At 45.2% G+C, this 10,869-nt stretch overlaps 2 protein-coding genes across 3 annotated transcripts; one reads left to right on the forward strand and one right to left on the reverse strand.

Annotated features, from left to right (window-relative positions):
* Nucleotides 1-163: 163 nt before the first annotated feature.
* LOC119116491 (protein tyrosine phosphatase type IVA 2-like) lies at nt 164-3,757 on the reverse strand. Its single transcript, XM_037241885.1, has 8 exons — nt 3,632-3,757; nt 3,108-3,248; nt 2,694-2,835; nt 2,264-2,626; nt 2,099-2,191; nt 1,735-1,865; nt 1,312-1,386; nt 164-1,184 (listed from the first exon to the last, which is right to left on the reverse strand). The coding sequence occupies exons 4-8, from the start codon at nt 2,357-2,359 to the stop codon at nt 1,073-1,075; spliced, it is 507 nt and encodes a 168-aa protein (XP_037097780.1). The 5' UTR covers nt 2,360-2,626; nt 2,694-2,835; nt 3,108-3,248; nt 3,632-3,757; the 3' UTR covers nt 164-1,072.
* Nucleotides 3,758-4,529: 772 nt separating this feature from the next.
* On the forward strand, nt 4,530-8,113 carry LOC119116444 (gap junction beta-4 protein-like). Of its 2 annotated transcripts, XM_037241808.1 has the most exons (5): nt 4,541-4,704; nt 5,154-5,290; nt 5,750-5,973; nt 6,236-6,537; nt 6,623-8,113. In XM_037241808.1, exons 3-5 carry the CDS (start codon nt 5,803-5,805, stop codon nt 6,954-6,956), a joined length of 807 nt encoding a protein of 268 aa, XP_037097703.1. In that variant the 5' UTR covers nt 4,541-4,704; nt 5,154-5,290; nt 5,750-5,802; the 3' UTR covers nt 6,957-8,113. The 2 variants fall into 2 exon arrangements, with proteins under 2 accessions (XP_037097702.1, XP_037097703.1); XM_037241807.1 differs by lacking the exon at nt 5,154-5,290 and having other exon boundaries at nt 4,530-4,704.
* The last annotated feature ends 2,756 nt before the right edge of the window (nt 8,114-10,869 follow it).

Here is a 10,869-nt window from a genome sequence, read left to right on the forward strand (position 1 = left end):
GATCGACAAGCAATGGTAAATAATTGTAAAATGCCGTTTTTATTTAAGAGGGAAAATTCAGCACATATATCCGTGTATATATAATATGTAGACGCCACACAGCAAATATTTTGAAGGGAACTGTAGCCGCTGGCAAATCATTGCAACAGAAGGCTCTTCTATTCTTCTACACACAAATAGTAACATGGGACAAATAGTTGGTACAATTGATTTGTATATAGAGCAACAATTGCCTAAAACTGACATACATTTGAAAATGGAAGATCATTTCTAAACATTATCTGTACTACATTATGGACACCAGTAGAGGTCAACTCATCCTATTTGACCAAAAAAAATGAAAAGAAAAAGAGAAAAATGTTAAATGAGAAGTGGAAATACAAGGGAGGGGGGGGGGGGTGTCCTTGACTTACTGTGCCATAAATCTTTGCTGCACACTAACCAAAGATGATGGCAAGCTTTATTTGATTTCATAGCTATACTATATTTAAGTTGCGAGTTATTTTGAACTCTTTAAAATCCCCTCTGCACTTCCAGAGTAATCAGACCAAAGAGTGGGCGAGAGAGATCTCGGAGTAGAACCTAGAGGCCAAATGCCACCACAGTGGAAGAGTCCAACATAGCCATGGGCCATGAAAAGCAAGCTGTTTGTTGCTACTTTCACCATTACATGACTGGAAGAGAAAAACATTTCTCTGCTGCTCCCTATTGAATTGACTCCTCTCTGTGCGCTTTATTTATTTCTCTCTCTCTCTCTCTCTCTTGCCCTAGCTCCAGGGAGTCATCAAGAGCATCGTTTTGAAGATGTGAACGACTTGAAAAAGCCTATGTGGACGGCGCTGCGGAGGATCCCGGAAGAAGTGCACGAAAAGGCTGGAAACGTGTCCACGGGGAAGACGTCCTACTTGTGCTTTGCATCGGAAATGGTCGACAAAGATGAGAAGTCTTCTAGAAAGTGGAATAGCTCCGAGGATAATCTTAATGAAATGTTTCGCAGACATCTTCAACTTATTGAAGAAATAACATCATCTAAAAACATGCTTGAGCCACGCTGACGATCGCTTGTTGCTTCCTACTGTATTGCGCAACTCTGTCCGTTAGCATCTTTGGAGCGCAAGCGCAGCTTTGGTTTGTAGTTTTCCAGGAAAAGCAGCTGCTTGGAGTTGAAAGCTCCACGACGCTTCCTGAAAAACAACATTCATCATGACGCTTGCCATGCGAGTGAGTGAGTGAGGTACCTTTGAAGAGATTGACGCACGTCCATTGAAGAGCTTGCCCAAATGAGCAAAAAAGGTGCCATCGGGTACTCACAGTCTTATGAAGTGAACGGCATCTTCGTATGCCATCCCGCACTCAATCAGAGCAATGGCTACCAGCACTGGAGCTCTGGGGGAAGAAAAGAAAAAAGAAAGTCCAGCTCAGCTGTTCTTTAGACCGGCAACTCGGTAAGGTTCCATGATTTGAATGCGTTTTGGAATTTGGTTGCAGCTTCATTTTGAGGAGACTGATTCTATTGACTCAAATGATTGACTATTTTGAAACCCTGCGGCTTTAAATGTGACGCAGTTCGGCTTGGTGGATTGTTACGAGTGAGCTTCACGCCGCCAATAGAGCGATCGCATCTGACCAATGAAAGGCGTCACAAGGGACCAACAAATGGGTCAGTGTTCACGCTACATTGGCGGCGGCAGTAGCGGCAGTGGGATTTGTGCCCTGGCATGAGGGCAAACGTACCTTCCCAGTCCAGCCACGCAATGCACAGCCACGCAGCAGCCGGGCTCATCTCGAAACTTGCTCTGCAAAAGACTCAGCCAATCGTCAACCACTTGATCGGGTGGGGAAGAGCCATCTTCAAATGGCATATCCTGAAACAAAGACAATGTGCGCAAAGAAAAAAGAAAAAAAACAAATGGGTTAGCCATCTCAGGCAGCCAGATGATCCCTTTAAGCCCATGACACAACTCTGGGTAAGCATGAAAACGGACAGCTGCGGGGGGTCGGACGTTTGCAGCGTCAAAAAACAGGGCCATCGCCGGCCAGTAAGGCAGATCAGTGCACATCTGATTTCACTTGGCTGCCCGTGCAGCACCTCACTCACCAGGACCCGAATGCCTTCTTGCTCCACCGGTGCCTTGTCGTAGGTCGCAGCGCACACTCTTACCAGGGTGTTAGCGCCATATGCCTTGAGATCCTTTGGATCAATACACAATTCAGTGTGACACAAAAGAATCCTATCAAAGCTATTATTCAAATTGGGTCTTACTTCTATGAACCTCCCGAGCTGTGCATTGGTGGGGTTGTGCGTGATGAGGAACCTTAAATTGTCATAAGAGATTTCCACCGGGGCAAGTCGATTCATTTTGACACCCACAGAAGTGTTCCTTCCACTTAGTGGCGAATGGGTTTGTTGAACGCAGGTCGAATGGGAGAGAGAATCTTCGAATAAGCGAGATGGGAAACTTGGGAGCAAATGAAAAAAGATCAAGCCAGCCTTCAAAGGTCAATCCATCCACAGAAGTAACTCAAATCAAGCGACCGATGAGAGGGAAGGCGGAGGTGACAAATAAACAAAGCCTCTGCTGTTCCGCCAGAATTTCATGTGCTTTGACACAACAACAGGGAAGATCTGCAAAGACAGTGTGTGTTATATTTTTACGATGACTATTATTTATCACTCAGACCCACCTACCTACCTGTGAGTATATGCGTGCGTGCGTGTGTGAATGGCAACGTTTGCTTTCGTCTTTCTGGTGGTTCACTTGTCCACAATGAGCAGCAGGTGTTGGGCTTGGCAGAACTCCCTTTCACGCCTTGCAACTGCCATACATGAGCAGCCTGGGAAAAGACAACAAAGAGAAAGACAATACCATGGCTATATGGGAAGCTCAATCGATATATGCACTTACTGCCTCAATGACTGAGGGTGTCTCTGCAAGTCAAAATACTTTACGTTTGCTCTTTCGATTTGGGTTTAGAAATACTTTGGATTGTATTCCGGGTGGGACAAGTGCACAAATCACCAATAGTTCCGGTGCCATCAAGTTCTTAGCGGAGAGAATGAGGGTACGTTTCTGAGGCTTCCACAAGTAAAAGGAGCAAATACTCACTGTGATGTGCGCTGAGGAGACCGTTCATTGAGCACACACAGGACAATGTGACGGCTGTTGGATGTGGACACACCATTGATGAAGATGCTGATGTTTTGCTTCTGCTCACGGCTGACAACGGCCTGCTAGCTTGATGCTAAGCTTTGCAATAGAAAGAAACAACATTAGCTTCGGGTAGCTTGCAGCGACAACGATCAAGTGAGCGTTTATTCAACAAAATCATCTGCACAAATAGCGACGTGTGCTCTGACAAATATTCGAAATGCCATGTCGAACACATTGAGAGCACGTTGACAAAAATCGATACAAGTGACACTGAAAAACACTCACGGTTTCAGGGGTTCGTTATAGACATCTAGAGCACACAAAGGGACAAATATGTCCGATAAACGACTTCCAAAAAGGACTCCGAATTGGACTCGTCTTAACCGATTGGCAATGTAACGTTAACCAAGCGTCAATACACGACGCCAAAACATGGCCTGTAAAAACAACAAGAGAAAGCTTGATCAAACATCACTTACACTTAATTCGGACCAAAGAGTTTCCAAAAAGGCGGATCGCAAAAACAAGACAACGTTCCAAACAAATACACGAGATGCGGCCAAATCAACCCGTGAATAGCTTGCTAAGCCCACCTTCTTCTTTTTTAATTAAGATGACGGATTGCAAAGCGGTACAATAGCGCTACCTTGCGGACGGGAGTGTGAACAGCATCTAAAGAGACGGGGCAAGAATCACCCTGTTTGGTATTTGTTGCCAAGCCATCGAGCTCATTTTGACACTTCAAATCCAAATCAGCATTGCATGGCACAAAGCGAAAAACCAATGTAAAAATGGTAGCATTGGGGCAATCTCCTTAGGGTAAATTGGACATGCAGGGAGGATGGGAGGGAGGATGCGAGGGAGGGAGGGAGGATGCGAGGGAGGGAGGGAGGGAGGGAGGGAGGGAGGTCCAAATGTACATAGATGGCTAGATAAACACAAGCAAGTCAAAGAGTACTATTTACACACTCTTTTTGACTTCATAATACAGTGTTTAGCTCAACAAACTCGATTACATTGAGAAGTACTGTAAGGAGGTGGCTATTGGAATGATATCATTTACAAAAATGAGGATTCTTTTTGTAGTACTATACTTATGTTCCTATACTGCTGGGAGAGCCCTTGAAACATTTGAATACTGTGTGCAGCAGACGGACGGGTGTGGCTCGGCGGCAGGCACACTCTTCATCTCCACAAAGTCATTTGTGGTTAAATCAGAAAAAAAAAGATGCTTTACATTTAGTTTCCTTTTCCTTTAAACCATACAGACTGATTGCTTCTTTCCCATTCCTTGAGATAGACGTTGAAGCCTGTCTGACAAGACAGGGCACGTGCGTGCGTGCGTGTTTGTGTGAGATGACGTCGAAGCCTCTGAATCTGGTTTGGCAAGGTTTGTGGAAAAGGCGAGCAGGAAGAGACAATCCCTGAAAGGCGGAAAAGAACTCAAGAGTTGTTCAAAGCTGTTTCACAGCCTAGGCTAAGATGCTGTTGTAAATTGATAGATCCTTTCTTGTTTGGGGAAATTACTCTTTCGAGTTGCTTTCAGCACTAGGTAAGTTCAAATCTGCTTTACTGCTTTCACTGTGTCTGTGGCAAGCTCAACATCCTTCTCGGAACAGAAACACGAGTGAATGCTTTGAAAGTGGCTTGTTTTTTTTACATCTAACGTTGTTGGTTTGATTTGAGTGTGTGTTACTATTGGTGTTGCCTTCCATTCTGATTTCCGAGTTAGAAAGTGATTCAAATCATTGTCATTCATCAAGACCTTACAATCAATATCCACAAATGACCATGACATGTTTTGCCGCTCAGATTTGGTGATGGGGGTCCAATTCATACTGTAGGTTGTTAGATGACATGGCATCTTGTCAATCAAGCATCACTGAAGATCAATGCCAAGGAGAGCCCGAGTTGTCGGCTTGAAACAGAATAGCTCTCCGTGCCCCAAGCCTTGGCTGCTTGGGGGAATCCAAATAAAATCTTGTTTTTGTTCTTTCAAAGCAAATCATTGAGCGGGTGAGCTGTGACTAATGCGGGAAGAATTCATGCCTGTTGCACCGTCAAGAAGGACTTCCCTCCCCTTTTTCATAGTGGAACCTGCTCTCTTGTCAGCAGACTGTTGTCACAAAGTCTGTATAGTAAGCCGGCATCTTTTAAAAGAGATGGCTTTTCAATTGACAATGACATCAATCGTCTGTTTGGGGAAAAGGATCTCGTAGCACAAAAACGTCTTGGCGTTTGACCAGGGGCGTGTCGACGTTTTACTTTGTGCCCCCTGTTCCAATGTGACAAACTTCAATGATAATTGAAGCTTCTTTTTTTGTTTCTTCAAGTCAGATGAGTATGAAATCGGTTGCGAGGCACCCACCCGATGCATGTGTCACACAACCTTTCTTCTCTTGGATGTTTGACTTGCTGTGAAGAACTTGATGCAAGTTTGCGCCTGCCAGGCTTTTGTGACGTAAGAGCGAGCGAGCGAGGCGCGGCCGATCGGCCCTTATCCACGCCGATTCTGTTTCTTGTATTGCCGTGCGTGCCGTTGCCAGGAATTGAACAACGATGGGGGGCTTCTAACTTTGTTTGCCTTTCCCTTACAGGTGGTGCATTTGTTGTGGTCGTTTTCCAACCTCGACAAGTTCAGGCCGCAAGGATGAACTGGTCGGGACTCGAAAGCCTGTTGAGTGGAGTCAATAAGTACTCCACCGCCTTTGGGAGGATTTGGCTGTCCATGGTGTTTGTCTTCCGCGTGCTAGTGTTTGTGGTGGCAGCGCAGAGAGTTTGGGGCGACGACAGCAAAGACTTTGTGTGCAATACGCGACAGGTAAGATGAGGCTAACCAGCATTTGACTCCATTTGCTCAGTTCGACCTTTGTCCAAAACAATCGAATCAAATGCTTGTCACAAGCGGCTTCAAGCCCTTCTCCAGCCAATCCGTATCCCCGCCAGTGATTGGCATCGTTGTCGGGACGCTGTCAAATTGCAAGTCGACAAGGAATGCTTTGTCCAATGAGTCGGCCGTGACTGGGTTTGCGAGCGTCTCTTTTGTTTAACTGGAGAAGACAACGAGTTTGACTTGTTTTCAGCCGGGATGCACCAACATCTGCTACGACCACATCTTCCCCATCTCCCACATCCGTCTGTGGGCACTGCAACTGATATTTGTCACCTGCCCGTCTCTACTGGTGATGGCTCACGTCAAATTCCGAGAAGAAAAGGACAAGAAGTACGTGGAGTCGCACCAAGGCTCTCACCTGTACGCAAACCCCGGCAAGAAGAGAGGAGGCCTGTGGTGGACTTACCTCCTAAGCTTGTTCTTCAAAGCCGGATTCGACATCTCCTTCCTATACATTCTCTATCGGATTTACCACGGATACGACCTGCCCAGGTAAACGCTCGTTCCTTTTCACGTCGGACGAGATTTGCGTTTGATCGCTTTGGCTGTAATCACGTCGCTCTGGCTCATTTCTCAGATTATCCAAGTGTTCACTGGATCCGTGCCCAAACACGGTGGACTGCTTCATCAGCCGGCCGACGGAGAAAAAGATCTTCATGCTCTTCATGGTCACCTCCAGTGCTCTGTGCATCTTCATGTGCATTTGCGAGATGTTCTATCTGGTCGGCAAGCGCTTGGTCAAAAGATTCAAGGTCCGACACGAGAACCAGAGGATCGTGTTTGCCGATCAGCACGAGCTCACCAACATGGCCCCGCCCAGGTCGCGGTACAAAAAGACTGAGCGCACGCTGACTGACACAAACCAAAGCAAAAGTATGAGGAGGGAGGTGGGTGAGATCACAACGCTTTGATTTCTTTTTCCCCTGACAAATGTCAACGATTGGATATACGTACTACGTCTGCACGTACATATATATCTATACACCACGTTGACTGACTGACTGAAATGCAAATGCTGGAGATCCTACCTTGGCTGAAGGTGGACAACAACGGGTGCAGAAAATACCACACGCTCGGTCGCTGAACTGTGACGTGAAATCTCAATGTGTTGCTTGCCAACATCTTAGGTGAGCCCTTGCTGTTGAACAGCAATGTCTTCCCATAGATGAGTCCAGAGGTATTTGAACAGTGAGCCAATTCTCATGATTTTGCCTCTATAAATCATCAATTCATTGAAGTTATTCCAAAGAAATATTTCATTTAACATTTGCAGAGATTTTTTTCAAACATTTGTATCCACGTATGACAAATCATGGTTATGTGTGTAGGAATCAATCAACCAATCAATCAATCACTCAATCAATCAATCAATCAATCAACCAACCAACCAATCAATCAATCAATCAATCAGTCAGTCATAATTGTTCAACTACCTGTGGACCTCTGGTAATAAACTTGCTTGACATCAAATGTACAATGTTTATAAGATATACTCAAAAAGTAATGTTGATAATGAGTGAGCTGTTCAGAAGCAGCTCCAAAGGTCCCTCCCTCAGGTCATGCTAATTGGAAGAGGGAATTTTCAAAGTGAATATTCACACTAGAGCAGGGGTCACACACACACACACACACACACACACACACACACACACACACACACACACACACACACACACACACACACACGCACACGCACACGCACACACACACACCTCTATAAAAAAAGACATTCCCAGAAGCCAGGCGGGCCTATCTAGTGCTGCCCTTAACGCTTCATGCTGCATAGGGTCCATTTTTTTGTTTCGATGGGGATCGGTCGACTCAATGTCCTTGATTTCAAGGTGAGCTCTTGAATTGCAGCCCCAGCAGGAGGAGAAGACACCATGTGAAGGTGCCAGATCACACTAACACTTGCTAGTTTTGGAATCCACACATCCTGCCTGCGTGGTCTCAAAGGATGTGGATTGGAGTCATAGCCTATCAAATGAAAGCCAAAAGGCTCTTGAATCACTTGTGTGTGAATGCTGAGAGATCCTTTGCAGAGGCACTTACTCTACATTTGGACTGAGAAAAAGAATAGATGCTGTATCTGGAAAATATTTCCACTGAGAAATGACAAGGGTTTTGCTTTTTATTTGATTTGTGGCACTGAGCAAATGTCTTTATTTGGGTTGGCGAGATCATTTCGGCATCTTTTCGCTCCTTTCCGCCGTGATTAAGTCCGACACAATGCTGTGTAACGCAAATCGGAAATAATGCTCGACTGACTACGTCCGACCTGGTTCTTGGAACAATCTGACTGAACAGCCAGCCACCTCCTGTTCAGACTTTGATGTACTTTTTTGATTGTTTGCCAAAGGCCCGCCGCCGCCGCCGCCGCCGCATGTTTCTGAATGCATTTTCGAATGCTGTCGCCACCTTATCGTTGCTGACGTGTTTTAGACGGAGCATATTTTGTGCTTATTTATCAGACCTGCATATTACTTGGCTCCAAATGCAACATTTGGGAATGTTAATATAAGAGCCATGTGTGATGTCATTCATTCGATACAATCCTTAACTTTTACGGGTCCTCTACGGATGAAGCTCTGCTGGATGTGAGTGTTTAGAAATGTTTTCTAGTTTTTAATTCAAAGTATGTGACAAAACAAGAAGAGCAGTGTGTTTGTAGACCCAGTGAAAACAAGAAATAGATGAATGCATAGTATTCTAGGAGCAGACGATAAGGTCATAAATGGAACTACCCAGTGCCATATCGATCGATGTACGTACGTATATGATCATCATAAGATTGCTAAAACAACAAATGTTTTGGTGGCCTATTAGAGCAGGATGCTTAGGAGGTATTTGCAGGTGTAGTACCACTCATCATTATGTAACCTGTCTTCCTACTGGCTGCCAGTTTTCCACAGGGGGTGTGCATGCGCAGGCGGGCGTGTGTGTGTGTGTGTGTGTGTGTGTGTGTGTGTGTGTGTGTGTGTGTGTGTGTGTGTGTGTGTGTGTGTGTGTGTGTGTGTGTGTGTGTCTTGGGCGACACACACACACACACACACACACACGTTACACACAAATCAGCAGCGCTTGCTGTGATAGCCCACATTGCTCCTTTGTGTGAGCTGCAGCCCAGGTTTAAAATAGCTCTTTTAGCATGATATTTGGGAGGCTGTTATATCATCATCTCTTCCTGGTACCCTCTTACACTTTGTCACTTCACTCACGTCAATCTCATACGTCATATGCACATTGTCTCCTTTGATATTGGACTGTAAATGAAATTGTAAGATTTGTTTTCATTGCAAGCAATATGTTTGTGCAGTCTTTGCTTGTTGCTGAATTCAAAGAAGCTGTCTGTATGTGGCATAAGTACATGCTGGTAAATATTCATCATAACTGCTGATGACGATTAAAACAAACAAGAAAAATAGCCCCGCTGCAGTATTTATCAAAAGATTGAGGCGACCTTGAATCACGCGTGGATGTGTGAGTCTTTGTGTTAGATATTCAAACCACTAGCACCCACGTAGAAAACATTCACATGGACAATAAAGAAAAAAAAAAAAGCTTGCAACCACCAACCCACCCACCCACACACACTCATACACACGGCAATATGAAGGAAATTGTTGGGAGCAAGAAGGGAGCTGTAATAGCGATGGGCTTCACTCGTTACATAAATGGCAACGGCAATCGTTACAAGGCTGAATTGCAAATAACGAGTCACTCGCTGCATTTCTTTCATGGTCACTGCAGACAGAGCAAAGCAACAATCTGGATACAATCCCATCAGATTGAACCCGACTACTCAAACACTCATTTCCTTCTTACTTGCTCTGGCAAAGAGACACTTTGGAGCAGATTGCTTCAATTGTGACCTGGCTGAGAGGTGACAACCTCTGCCTTCAAGGATATCAAATGCTGCTAGCCTACCCCCCCAATGAGAACTCATCCCTTTGGAGAGGAGGAATGGACTACGAACTCAACCTTGACCCCAGCTAGCTCAGCTCAGCTCAGCTCAGCTCAGCTCTTCTCTTCTCTTCTCTTCTCTTCTCTCTCTTCTCTTGAAAATGTCATTTCTATGATCCGATTTGTCCTACAGCAAAAGGCTGTGATCTGGTCCAGTAATCCCCTCGGTGCCTGAAGAACTGGCACACGAATTAACTATTCATCAAGGTAGTCTCACTCTCTGGCAACTGCTCTAATTAATCAGCTTTATATAGATGGCCAGACCTACATTACTGACCCTGCACCCCATCCCGACATACGTACAATGCATCTCAAACAGATGGTGCCACGGGCTATCATGTGCGTGTGAGAGAGAGAGAGAGAGAGAGAGAGAGAAAATGGACCTTCCTGACCTCATAGTTCATGCCGAGAGGTGGCTGGGGTGGAACATGGATGCCCCCATCTCAGGGAAATGTATGCCTAGACAGCAATAAGAGAGCAAGCACAAATGCAACAAGATCAGGAATGGTCAAGAAAATGAGGTACAACGGGAAAAGGCAGTATATAGCATCTGCATGGATTGTTTTTTCCAACTTTATTGACAATAGAAAGGCAAAATGTAGCACCTGCCTGCAAGGGGGAGGCGGGCTAACATGAAGAGAAGAGAAGAGAAGAGAAGAGAAGAGAAGAGAAGAGAAGAGAAGAGAAGAGAAGAGAAGAGAAGAGAAGGTGCCAGTATCGCTAATGGAGCTTTTGTTGCTAATGCACATTGTTAGCAACGGCAGAGAATCTTCTCCAAAACAGGACACAAAGCGGATCAGCTCCTCAAAGCTGATTTGATGTTCCTCAATGCCAATCTTATCTACAGACAATTTATGAAGA

Source organism: Syngnathus acus, chromosome 22 (genome assembly GCF_901709675.1).
Source record: "Syngnathus acus chromosome 22, fSynAcu1.2, whole genome shotgun sequence".
NCBI classification, from domain to species: Eukaryota; Metazoa; Chordata; class Actinopteri; order Syngnathiformes; family Syngnathidae; genus Syngnathus; species Syngnathus acus.

What these genes read in the sequence shown, in the direction of transcription:
- LOC119116491 (XM_037241885.1), bottom strand. Translation starts at nt 2,359, where the DNA reads ATGAATCGACTTGCCCCGGTGGAAATCTCTTATGACAATTTAAGGTTC. An exon ending in TGCGTGGCTGGACTGGGAAG is followed by an intron (nt 1,387 to 1,734) that starts GTACGTTTGCCC and finishes TTCTTCCCCCAG; the next exon opens with AGCTCCAGTGCTGGTAGCCA. An exon ending in GCCGTTCACTTCATAAGACT is followed by an intron (nt 1,185 to 1,311) that starts GTGAGTACCCGA and finishes GTTGTTTTTCAG; the next exon opens with GAAGCGTCGTGGAGCTTTCA.
- LOC119116444 (XM_037241807.1), top strand. Translation starts at nt 5,803, where the DNA reads ATGAACTGGTCGGGACTCGAAAGCCTGTTGAGTGGAGTCAATAAGTAC. An exon ending in TTGTGTGCAATACGCGACAG is followed by an intron (nt 5,974 to 6,235) that starts GTAAGATGAGGC and finishes ACTTGTTTTCAG; the next exon opens with CCGGGATGCACCAACATCTG. An exon ending in CACGGATACGACCTGCCCAG is followed by an intron (nt 6,538 to 6,622) that starts GTAAACGCTCGT and finishes CTCATTTCTCAG; the next exon opens with ATTATCCAAGTGTTCACTGG.